Here is a 13340-nt window from a genome sequence, read left to right on the forward strand (position 1 = left end):
ATCAACAAGGCATTTCCGCCCACAGAACTGCCGCTCACTGGATGTTTTTTCTTTTTCGGACCATTCTCTGTAAACCCTAGAGATGGTTGTGCGTGAAAATCCCAGTAGATCAGCAGTTTCTGAAATACTCAGACCAGCCCTTCTGGCACCAACAACCATGCCACGTTCAAAGGCACTCAAATCACATTTCTTCCCCATACTAATGCTCGGTTTCAACTGCAGGAGATTGTCTTGACCATGTCTACATGCCTAAATGCACTGAGTTGCCGCCATGTGATTGGCTGATTAGAAATTAAGTGTTAACGAGCAGTTGGACAGGTGTACCTAATAAAGTGGCCGGTGAGTGTATATACTCTGTAGTAGTCACTGTCATGACTGTCATCTGATGACCAAGAACCCTTTAAAAGGAACCTGCCGTTTGAATTAGCCCACCCAAAATAAATACTTTAATTAAACCTATGATTTAAATGGCTTTGCCCTTAGAGACATAATTTTGGGCTGACATACACAACTCAATATTCATTTTCAGTTGATTCAGTTTTGGTCAGTGTGGTCACATAGGGGCATAGGGTCGTGGATCGCACTTTCGCCGGACTGTTTGCCGTTTTCGGTATTTGCGCAGCTTTGACAGGTATTTAACAGGTGTCTGTGCTGGGATTGTTTTGCTCAGCTGCGCCGGCTTTCAAGCGACAGAAATCGGGGGCCGTGCCGTCGGACAATCTGACTGATTCAAACTGCGTGTGGGATTTAAGATTCAAATTGTGTTGCAAGACAATGCACTTACATGCACCAGGAAAAAGGTGATCTACGTCAGACCTGAGCAGGAAAGCAACACATGCAGGATAATAATGCACAATCTTAGTGAATCGTGGCACAGTGCATTATCACCAGACAATGCAATTTCGGTGAACTCAGCGGACAGGGTAAGTAAATGTGCCCCATGATGTTTGGTTGTATATGACTCTAAAACCTTTTTTTCCCTCTCTGCAGGCATCTACCCATTTATGCCATCCTAGCAATAGTGTATCTGCACATGCAGCTTTTGTCTCAGGAACAAAGAGGGATACTATACAGCTGAACCATTTTAAAGGACCTTCACCTTGTAAGTTCTGATAATAAAGTGTTATAGGGGGTTGCCATCATACAATGTGCTGGCAAAAAGATATATAGGTAAAGTATATATTTCTGTTCAGTGGGGGCAGTACCCTATTGATCCAGAAAATCTAGCGCTCACAGCATTGTAGTACCCTAAGTGTTTTCCAATAGAGCAGCTCTCTTCAGAAAACTGAAACACAGATCCATATCCTTTTACGGAGCTGTGTTATATTTCCCTGAAAAGTTTGAATAGTAGCAACTTTGTTCAAGAAAGCAATGATGATGCTTTCAAAGTGTTCTTTATTCATCCTTGAGGGAGGATACATTACTTTATAAACATTTTAAAGTTCATATATATATTGTTGATATATGAAGTATTGATATCTCTGGTATGTTTCTTTGATCTATAATCTAACACTGTAAGCCAAGGATACAACAAGTAACTTGAGGTCTTGTGAGCAGGGCCCTAACTCCTATTGTTTCATATGACTGTTTGTACTCTGTAATGTAGTGGTCTTTTTATATGTTTCCTATCATTTGTAAAAGAATAAGATAGCGCTATATAGATAGTGTTATTATTATTATTACTGGTGGTGGCCTTTGTTACATTGGTCCCAGCTTTCTGCAGGTCCGCCTGTGTGGTTCTGGGATTTTTACTCCCCCATTCTTATGATCATTTTGACCCCAAGGGGTGAGTTCTTTAGTGAAGCCCCTTATCAAATAGATTATCAGTGGTCTTGTATGTCCATTTCCTAATTATTGCTCCCACAGTTGATTTCTTCACACCAAGCTGCTTGCCTATTGCAGATTCAGTCTTCCCAGTCTGGTGCTCAGCCCACATCACCAATAGCATCTTATCTTGTTGTTGCAGTTGGTCTACCTTAGTTACTAAGCTGAATGGTTGGCACAGATTGAATTGTGTAAGCACACACCAAAATCCTGAGTGGATAGTAACAATTAGCAGTGATAACTAAATTAAATTATACAGGCGGTCCCCTACTTAAGGACACCCGACTTACAGACAACCCATAGTTACAGACGGACCCCTCTGCCCCATGTGACCTCTGGTGAAGTCTCTGGATGCTTTACTATAGTCCCAGACTGCAATGATCAGCTGTAAGATGTCTGTAATGAAGCTTTATTGATAATTCTTGGTCCAATTACACCAAAAATTTTGAAACTCCAATTGTCACTGGGGCAAAAGAAAAAAAATTGTCTAGAACTTCCATTATAAAATATACAGTTTCGACTTACATACAAATTCAACTTAAGAACAAACCTCCAGACCCTATCTTGTATGTAACCCGGGGACTGCCTGTATAGGGTAACCTTACTAAATAACAACATACAAAATGGGACATATACAATATTAATGGGTTATCACATATGATAATACATAATATATAAATCCCTATTTATTATTCTTTGTAAGTATGTTTTCCTCTCTTATTCATGTGATCTTTGATGGATCATTGTATTTGATGATACATTGATATTATTATATACATGTGGGTGTGTGTTTTATATTGACAGATCTACCGGGCTAGAAGGTAAATGGTGCACAAAAAGAATTTGTTCATAATGTATTGGCCTATCACTTAAATGGTGCAGAAAATGATTATTTAGTGATGTTATGGCCTATATGATCTGTAATGACAATGGGGTACCCTTGGACTTTTCCTATCTGATAGCATATACCTGATATATGCAGTTATTTTGTGATTGGTGGGACTTTGCCTTTTGGGAACACTTCTGAGCCTTAAAATATTGATGAAAATAGCCATTTAAAGTGAACTTTTTATTCTGATGACAGATACCCCTTAATAATAACGTTTGGTATTTTTAAAATAGGTTAAACAGGGTCAGTGTTTTTATATTATACCAACGCTTATATCTGTTAAGGTGGAGGCTTTTCTAAGAAAATGCTTTGCCTCATATGGCAGGTGGTTGTATGAAAACAATTCTTTAGTGGAGCTTGTGAATCTATAGATTACCAATACAAAGATTAGGTTACTTCGGTTGTCATGATACACATAACAAGGCATCTATAAACATTTACATTACATTCTTTTTCTCACATAAAATATCAGCCTTTACATGTTCGCCATTGTTGTAAACCGTGTAAGCTTGAGAAATGAAGGCTGCACCAAACCTGACATTTATCCTTAAGCCTTTCATTATTGTACAATATGTCTTTTTAGGTCACTATACAATAAATGACTCTCTAGTCAAAGAATCTCCTAAGGTCCTGGTTTCGTGTTTTAAATCAAAGACTACACGGGATATTTTGAACGTGACCTCAAATTTCCCTGGGCCAACCAGCTATGACCCATATGGATTACCTGAAGTAAAAAAGAAGACAGTTATGCCGTAAGTTATAATACAAAATATTTTGTGTGGAGAATAAAACATTTGATATTACATGGGACATGTTTGACTGTGACAGCAATTAACTGCTTAAAGGGAACCTACCACTCAAATTAACCCACCAAAATAATTTGATTTAAAACTACCATTTAAAAGCAATGCCATTATCACTAAATTGCTCCTCTCCATAGCTGCAATGTTAAATAATAAGGTGGTTTACTTATAGGCAACTCACCTGAGGTAAGTGCACTCACAGTAATCACTGTACTGCCTGCCTCTCTGTTCCTGACGGGTCTCACTGCTACCACCATGTTGCTGGTACTACATACATGTACAGCTCCCTTTACTGTCCTCTGCTGACCTCTGTGAGGCTGAAGAGAATTCCTGAGGATGGGGTGAGTAGCAGGTGAGAGAGAGACAGTGTTTCTGTGTGATTTGACTCTGCTACATCATTAACCACCCCTATCAGGAAAGTGGGGGTGATAGAGAAATCAATTACTCCTAACCCCTCCCTGAGGAATTCTCTTTGGCCGGGTTAGTAGTTTCCATATCAGTAAAGAGGGTGGGGTAGTTTAACTGTATGCTGGAGCGCCGCACCTTAATGCCTGGAACAGAGGGCATCGATGATGGTCTTTTTCATGAATGGTGGCTCAGCAGCACCAGATTAAGCATTATTTCTGATGCTGGATGACAGGGGCATAACTAGGAGAGGCAGGGTCACATAGCAGACTCCTGAATCTGCCCCCCTAACCCCTAAATATACATATTTGTATATTCTTACACACTCTTACACACATACACACATTTATGCACTGATATATACACTTGCACAGATCTGTGCCAATAGCTGCTGACCACATGGGGGTAGTGCACAGCATGAATTAGGGATTAAAGATCCCTTCCAATTCATGCAGTGCTCTGTGGAAGATGTGCACAGTTATACACATATTATGCTGTACAATTGGCAGCATAATATGTATATTATGCTACATATCCTCTATTCTTTAGTGTGGAAAAGAATGGGGGATACTGACACTAAGGGCCCCATAGCAACCGCTATGGCTGCCAGCGCTGTAGTTATACCCCTACTGGATGATTCATCTGCTGCAATATAAGACTCATAAGTCGTACCCTGTACTTCCTATTACAGTTATGCTGAACTTTTTTGAGAACGAGTGCCCAAACTGCAATATGAAACCTATCTACTTATCGCAAAGTGCCAACAAGGCAGTTTAACCCCTTAGCGCTCTGCGCCGTAGCTGTACTGCGCTGAGTCCTGCTAATAGCGCTCAGCGCAGTACAGCTACTGCGCAGAGATGATGCTGGTTCAGCTCTACACAGGAGCCAAACCGGCATCGGGGGTCGCGGGATGTCAGCGGTAAATCAAACTACAATAATACTGCCCCCTATGTACAGGAATATAACTATTATAATACAGCCCCCGGTGTACAAGACTATACCTACTATACCTATACCCTCCGTTGGCCCCGATGTCCGCGCTGTGCTGTCTTCAGTCTTCCATGCCATGCTTTTTCCCGGTGCGGCGCCTAGTATGACGTCAGCAGCGGCGCGTCATACTAGGCGCCTGCCGGGGAAGATCAATGGCGGCGCCCGGCAGAAGAAAGAAGACGGCGTGGAACACTGAAGACGAGCCGCGCAGACATCGGGGGAGCAGCGCAGCACATCGGGGCCACCGGAGGGTGAGTATATAAGTTTATTTTTTTTTTAATGCTGGGCTGGGCTGGGCTGTATACTACTGGGGGCAGTGCTGTATACTAATGGGGGCAGTGCTGGTGTTTGCACAGCGATGGCTGCCGGCAGCCTCAAAAAGCTGCCGGCAGCCTCAAAAAGACATCGGGGCGCATACTCACCCTCCGTTGGCCCCGATGTCCGCGCTGTGCTGTCTTCAGTCTTCCGCGCCGTCTTCTTTCTTCTGCTGGGCGCCGCCATGCTTTTTCCCGGCGCGGCGCCTAGTATGACGTCAGCAGCGGCGCGTCATACTAGGCGCCTGCCGGGGAAGATCAATGGCGGCGCCCGGCAGAAGAAAGAAGACGGCGTGGAACACTGAAGACGAGCCGCGCAGACATCGGGGGAGCAGCGCAGCACATCGGGGCCACCGGAGGGTGAGTATATAGTAGTATATATAACTACTATAATACTGCCCCCTGTTTTGTGTTACACAGTAACAAAAAAAAGTACATATATTGTAGCACTGCTTCTGTATCAATATTTTTTACATTTTTTATTACCATTTACCGTATATACCGGCGTATAAGACGACTTTTGAAGACAGAAAAATATTCTGTCTTCTCTGGGGTCATCTTATACGCCGGTAATCGTCTTATACGGCGGGTCCCGGTGCATGGAGAGGGCTCACGGGCTGAGCCCTCTTCATAGCCGGTAAGTCTTTGCTGCATATTGCAGCAAAGGCTTACCGGTAACACCCGCGATCGGTGCTAGCACCGATCGCGGGTGTTTGCACAGCGATGGCTGCCGGCAGCCTCAAAAAGCTGCCGGCAGCCTCAAAAAGACATCGGGGCGCATACTCACCCTCCGTTGGCCCCGATGTCCGCGCTGTGCTGTCTTCAGTCTTCCGCGCCGTCTTCTTTCTTCTGCTGGGCGCCGCCATGCTTTTTCCCGGCGCGGCGCCTAGTATGACGTCAGCAGCGGCGCGTCATACTAGGCGCCTGCCGGGGAAGATCAATGGCGGCGCCCGGCAGAAGAAAGAAGACGGCGTGGAACACTGAAGACGAGCCGCGCAGACATCGGGGGAGCAGCGCAGCACATCGGGGCCACCGGAGGGTGAGTATATAAGTTTATTTTTTTTTTAATGCTGGGCTGGGCTGGGCTGTATACTACTGGGGGCAGTGCTGTATACTAATGGGGGCAGTGCTGTATACTACTGGGGGCTGTGCTGTATACTACTGGGGGCTGTGCTGTATACTACTGGGGGCAGTGCTGTATACTAACTGGGACTGTGTTGTATACTACCGGGGGCTGTGCTGTATACTACCGGGGGCTGTGCTGTATACTACCGGGGGCTGTGCTGTATACTACCGGGGGCAGTGCTGTATACTACCGGCGGCAGTGCTGTATACTACCGGGGGCAGTGGTGTATACTACCGGGGGCAGTGCTGTATACTACCGGGGGCTGTGCTGTATACTACCGGGGGCTGTGCTGTATACTACCGGGGGCAGTGCTGTATACTACCGGGGGCAGTGCTGTATACTACTGGGGGCTGTGCTGTATACTACTGGGGGCTGTGCTGTATACGTAATGTTGTATGTTCATGAGCGACAGTTTTCCTGCTATATACCTGCATGTCATAAGAATTTACATTAAAAAAAGGACCATGTTAAATTCAAATGTTTTTTTTTTTATTTTTACCGGTGTTTTGTATGCGTTGGAAAAGGGGTAGTCTTATACGGCGAATATATCTAAAACTCTATATTTTAAACAGGAAAGTAGGGGGGTCGTCTTATACACCAGGTCGTCTTATACGCCGGAATATACGGTATTATAAAAGCTTTAAAAAAACTATATAAGTATTGCCAAAATCAAACTGACCAATAAAATAATGCTTATTCATACATCTTATTCATACACAATTTTTTTATTTGGACACTAAATTCTATTATTACAGGCATCCTAAATTATTCTTACAAGGGTGATTTTAGTTCCTAGGTCCTCCGGGGTTCTAGAACTTGGTACTTGGATGTTATTTTAAATTATACAGGCGGTCCCCTACTTAAGAACACTCGACTTACATACGACCCCTAGTTTCAAACGGACCTCTGGATATTGGTAATTTATTGTACTTTAGTCCTGGGCTACAATAAACAGCTCCAACAGTTATCAAAGGTGTCTGTAATGAAGCTTTAGTGTTAATCCTGGTTCTTATGACAACCCAACATTTTTAAAATCCAATTGTCACAGACACCAAAAAAGTTCTGTCTGGGATTACAATTATAAAATATACAGTTCTGACTTACATACAAACTCAACTTAAGAACAAACCTACAGACCCTATATTGTATGTAACCCGGGGACTGCCTGTATATCAAAACCAACAGCATTTTCTAATCCCTGATAAAACTACATGCTCTGGACTGTATAGCCTGGCTTGTAACACCTGATTCCCCCAAAGAAAGCAACGTATTGCAATGCTAGGTGCTTCTTTCAAAACAAGGTATATTCAGAATTCAAAAATAGTTTAAGCTACACATAACTCTAATGTGGCTGTCTTGCCGAATCCAATTTTTCTCATTTGCCTTCTTCGCCAGAGGTTTCAAAGATGTCTTAAAAAGTTTCAGAAAAATCAACTTACTTGACTCATTAAACATTCTAGCGTTTCTATATACAAAGGGCCTCTTTATATTTTAGTCAAATGTCCCACATGAAAAAAAATCTACTGCTGCATTTAATCGGACCAAACAACAGCATTTGCCAAATCCACTTGTTTCATCTAAAGAATTTCTAATTCACAATTGGTTAACTCAACATTCAGTTATTGGAGATGGTTACGAAGATGGATGGAGATGGTAGTGTCGAACTGGGATGGCTAGGTTCCATCCCTAGCATCATTTCCTGGGGCCAACCCCTTTAGAACTACCTGTTTTTATGTCTTTTACTGTGCATTTCAAATGACAAATCATGAAGATTAAATGGTGATTCAATCAAATATATCTAGGTTTTATTGTGTTTTAATGCCAGCGATGCCATAGCAATAGATTGAAATGACCCCACTTCAATATCTCCTCCTGGGATAAAAGGTAAAAGACATTAAATAAGAATAATGCCCCCAAACTACAACAATTAAATAAAACTGAATGATCATAAAAATAAATTAAAACCACACCATATTGGCATAATCAAAACCTAAATGACTACAAGTATAATTATTTACCATTTGTAATCCCGCTCAGTGAGCACTATAAAAACCTGTAAAATATATATATATATATATATATATATATATTTTTTTTAAAAAAAAACATCTTTTTCTTTTTTGGTTAACTTATCTCAAAAAAGCTGAATAAAGTAAACATGTTATTACACTACAGTACATGCAATACAGTGAACAGCACAATTTTATTTAATAAAATGCCTGACTTAGGCTCCATTCACAAGACTGTTTGGTCTAGAACCCAAGTCCTGCTTATCCCTCCCCTCTCCATAGGAAGCTGAGCGGCCAAGCCATCAATCCAGAGAGAAATAGGACCTGCCCTATCCCTTGGAACCCTGACTAGTTGTAATAAACCTCTATGGTGGGCCATGATCTAGACGCATATTGCACGATCAGTTCACAGCCCCTAACATGGTTTTGTGAATGGAGCGTTAGTGTTTTCATCCTTTCCAAAAAGAGTCAGTAAGATATGAGTAACCCAAATGGTTGCTGTGTTTCAGCCTCTACAAAGATACTGATACTAATACAATTCATGCTCACAGAGGGCATCTCTAGGGAAAAGGGGCAATGGTCCCTAAGATGATCTGCCATACAGTATTTACCGTATTTTTCAGCCTACAAGGCGCACGAAAAATCCTTTTATTTTCTCAGAAATCAAAGGTGCGCCTTATAGGCCAGTGCGCCTTATATATGAACTTATACAGAAATGTACTACAGACAAGATGTACTGTACATTTACCAGTGTTTAATAGCTCCATCCCCAGAAATGTCCTGCATCTTCCCACACAGTATACAGGGTCCCTAGCTCCTGTAGTGCCCTGGCACCACAACTAACATTGTGCCCATCCTGCCCTCCCCTAGAACGGAGCTAGACCGGAGCTGCCATAGTGCCGACCACGAGGCAATCATCATCATCACTAACCAATCCCCCATACCTGCCAGCCCTGTAACAGGGGAAAGAGAAGGAGCCACAGGGAACCCCACAGGAATAACACCCTGGCTGAGGAGGGAAGGAGAGGGGGCAGAGGGAGACCCTTAACCCCTGCTGCATCACCCTGTATTAAGCCCCAGCAGCCCATACCTCTGAGATCGGAGCTCTCTGACACGCTGAAGACAAGTTTCCCGGGAAAGTGTAGCTGGCTTGAACTGTGCACAGGTCTGCCACCTGCTGGTCATTTTTAGGTACTGCATTTGATCCTGCGCCTTATACTCCAGTGCGCCTTATATATATGAACCTAGATGTCTTAGCAGGCATTTATCAGAGGTGCGCCTTATAGTCCGGTGCGCCTTATAGGCCGAAAAATACGGTACCTAAGATTGTCAAACTCCTTAAAGTTCATTATTAAATCTTTTTTTTTATCTGAATCATATAAAGAACCCTCACGCAAATACATTATTATTCTTTACAATTTTCAGTTTGGAAATAACTATTTAATTAAACAATACACCAAGTGACCTAGAGGACAGTATTTGTGATATCTTTTGGCAGTTTTCTACATCTTGGGCTTAACTATTTATTACCTTAGGCTTTTCTTCTTTTAATTTGCACTTCTGTTTTCTCAAGTAACTAACCATACTTCATTCTTTAAATAACAATTCATCTCTGTTTCCAAACTCTGTTTATCAATTTCCTATTCAGTCTCTTTCACAAGTTTCAAATACATTGCAATATTTGAACCCTTTTGATGGAACGGGGAATAGTTTCTTTTTTTTTTTTTTTTGTGAAACAAACAGAATATGCAAGATGCAAGTCTTCCCAGTGACTACACACAGATAAAGTATAATGGAAAGGCTTGCACCTACTCTTTGTGTTCAACCATTCCTGGTTTTCGGTCACAATAACTGAAGACTAAATGGAGATGTGAACTTGTCCTTAGATTAACCCCTTCCCGACACGCTCCGTACTAGTACAGCGCGCCGGATCCCGGTGCATGGAGAGGGCTCGCGGGCCGAGCCCTCTCCATAGCCGGTAAGTCTTTGCTGCATATTGCAGCAAAGGCTTACCGGTAACACCCGCGATCAGTGCTAGCACCGATCGCGGGTGCTTTCACGGCGATCGCCGCCGGCAATGCTGCCGGAGGCTTCAAAAAGATCTTGCCGCGGATCTTCGCTCCCCGATGACGTCACGGGGAGCGGTGATCCGTTGCCATGACAGCATCGGGTCTCACGAAGGCCCGAAGCTGTCTCGTTTTAACCCATTCATTACAATGTGCTATCAGCACATTGTAATGAATGAGGAGTAAAATCCACATATACTGCCATATTGCAGTATGGCAGTATATGGTAGGATCGATCAGACAACCTAGGGTTAAAGTACCCTAGGGAGTCTGAAAAATAGTTAAAGTAAAAGTAAAAAAAAGTTAAAAAAAAAAAAATTATATTAAAAAAACCTAAAAATTCAAATCATCCCCCTTTCCCTAGAACTGATATTAATATTAATAAACAGTAAAAATCATAAACACATTAGGTATCGCCGCGTCCGAAAATGTCCGATCTATCAAAATATAATAACGGTTTTTTCACTGCGATTAACCCCGTAACGGAAAATAGCGTCCAAAGTCAAAAATGACATTTTTTTGCCATTTTGGAAAATATAAAAAAATTAATAAAAAGTGATCAAAAGGTAGCACAGTCCTATCAATGATAGCAATGAAAACGCCATCAAAAGTCGCAAAAAATGACACCACCCACAGCTCTGTACACCAAAGTATGAAAAAGTTATTAGCGCCAGAAGATGGCAAAATCAAAAAAAAAATGTTTGTACAGGAGGTTTTAATTTTTTTAAATGTATGAAAACATTATAAAACCTGTACAAATGTGGTATCCCTGTGATCGTAGCAACCCAAAGAATAAAGTAGACCTGTCATTTGGGGCACACAGTGAAAGCTGTAAAATCCAAGCCCACAAGAAAACGTTGCAAATGTGTTTTTTCACCATTTTCACTACATTTGGAATTTTTTCCCCGCTTCCCAGTACGCGCCATGGAATATTAAATACCGTCACTTCGAAGTGCAATTTTTTTTACGCAGAAAATAAGCCATAACAGAGCTCTTTATGTGGAAAAATAAAAAAGTTATAGATTTTTGAAGGTGGGGAGTGAAAAATGGAAGTGAAAAAACTAAAAAAGGCCAAGTCGTTAAGGGGTTAAAGGAATGCAAAAATGCTTGATTTTCTTCTTCATGACTGGAGATAGGTGTTTTTGTTTTTTTTTTAATTCCTTTATTCTAAAAAGCTGTGTATATAGCAAAGGTACCGCACTCTCAATAATGATATGGTGCTCAAAGAATAGGGTTCTCAGTCCAATTGAAGACAGATTCTTTGGCGCACACACTTGAAGATTTGCTTGAATTTTCTTTTATTTAATTTTATTTTGCAATGAAAAGATTTTTTCACAACATCTTAGCCTTCACCTTTATATGACTTTACATGACAAATTAAAAAAGTAGCACACAGCGTTTCGGTCATCACAACCTTTGTCAAGTATGATCTATTTAGAGTGAAGAATATGTGGCACTTAGGTTATTCTAAAAAGCTGTCATTTCAATTTTCTGCAAGATGACTTGATGGTGTCCTGAGGGCTGATTATCAAGTATTGACTTAATGTTATTAACCCTTTCTGGGGTTTTTTTGGCATTTTATTCTTAAATTTAGTACTGTTTCTGTATACTTTAAATAACAAGGTTGTATTATTTTGCGCATCAGTTGTTTCTTAAAATCTTAATAATAAACAGTACAGCAAACACACAAAAATCATTTTTGCATTTTATTTTTCTTTCATTAATGGAGCTACTTAAGGGCCTGTTTTTTTGCACATTTAGCCATACTTTTAATTGAGACACATATGGTTTTTGGATTAATATAATGATAATAAAAATAAGTTTTTTTTTACAGCATACCTCAAGTTGAATTTGTATTCATTATTAATATATATTTATCATATCTACATATCTATCTATCTATTTATGCTTATTTATGAATATACATCGCATCATTCGTTCCATGCTATATGTGTCTGAAAATATGTATACATTAAATTGGAGCACCAAATTGGCTATTTATATACATATCTGCCTCTTCGTGTTTTGTATTTGGAATAGATTGTACTGTAATGTAAGATATTTTTAACTTTTAGGAAGAAGCATTATCTATGTTTCTCAGCTCCTGCCGTCCCAGTGCCCAAGACACTGGTTGTTCCCGGCCCAGGACACTATGATCTTGTCAATTATGAAGGACCACCCAAGCATTATATTTCGAGTGCTGTATTTGTGTCAAATACAAGTCGTTGGTCAGGAGACATTTCTACAACAGAAGTTCCCGGACCAGGTTAGTATTAATCATAAGTCTATAAATATATAGATTTATCTTCTATAATCATCCGCCATATACATACAATTCTTCAATTAGATGTTGAGTGAGGGGATGGTCGTAGCCAAAGACAGCCATAACATCTAGTTGAAGAAATGTATGTCTGTGTGAATATATATAGCTGTTTATTTCAATTAAGTAGTAAATGCTCATTATTGAAAAAGAATTTTATGCCAGCCTTAGAACATGCTCCATACTGATGCTAAAGGTATTAGATACCTACCACTTAAGTTCCCTTTCCACTCTTTTATGTCATACTATCCTCTTCTGTGTTAATTACAGAGCTTTTTATGATCTGCAAATATATAGATTTTTCTATGTAAATGAGATCAAGAATAAAAATATAAAACAGAAGAGACAACTGTGGCACCTGACCAGTAAATGTGATCCAGCCTTATACTGTACCATTAGTGGCATAAAAAGTCAGCTCACCATTCTGTCGATAGCACATCTGTTTGATGCACAGAGATGGGGAGAAGGATAAGGAAATATCCTGTGTCAGCAATAGTAATCTTGATACAATTGTGTAAACATCTCCAGCTCTCAGATAAAAAGTTAAAAACATGGTATTTTTATTATCTTACATAATTAAACAAGAATGTACAT

At 40.7% G+C, this 13340-nt stretch overlaps 1 protein-coding gene across 5 annotated transcripts in view; it reads left to right on the forward strand.

The window, feature by feature from the left end:
* Window positions 1–13340, forward strand: part of STPG1 (sperm tail PG-rich repeat containing 1) — a 102018-nt gene that overhangs the window by 40272 nt on the left and 48406 nt on the right. For all 5 annotated transcript variants that reach the window (XR_011853218.1, XM_072136684.1, XM_072136687.1 and 2 more), the window contains exons 5-7: window positions 991–1102; window positions 3297–3465; window positions 12502–12692. Coding sequence is in view for 4 of the 5 variants with exons in the window: in XM_072136684.1 (XP_071992785.1) it covers window positions 991–1102; window positions 3297–3465; window positions 12502–12692 (472 nt within the window). In the remaining variant the exon portion in view is untranslated. The remainder of the gene's footprint in view (window positions 1–990; window positions 1103–3296; window positions 3466–12501; window positions 12693–13340) is intronic.

Source organism: Engystomops pustulosus, chromosome 2, assembly GCF_040894005.1.
Source record: "Engystomops pustulosus chromosome 2, aEngPut4.maternal, whole genome shotgun sequence".
NCBI classification, from domain to species: Eukaryota; Metazoa; Chordata; class Amphibia; order Anura; family Leptodactylidae; genus Engystomops; species Engystomops pustulosus.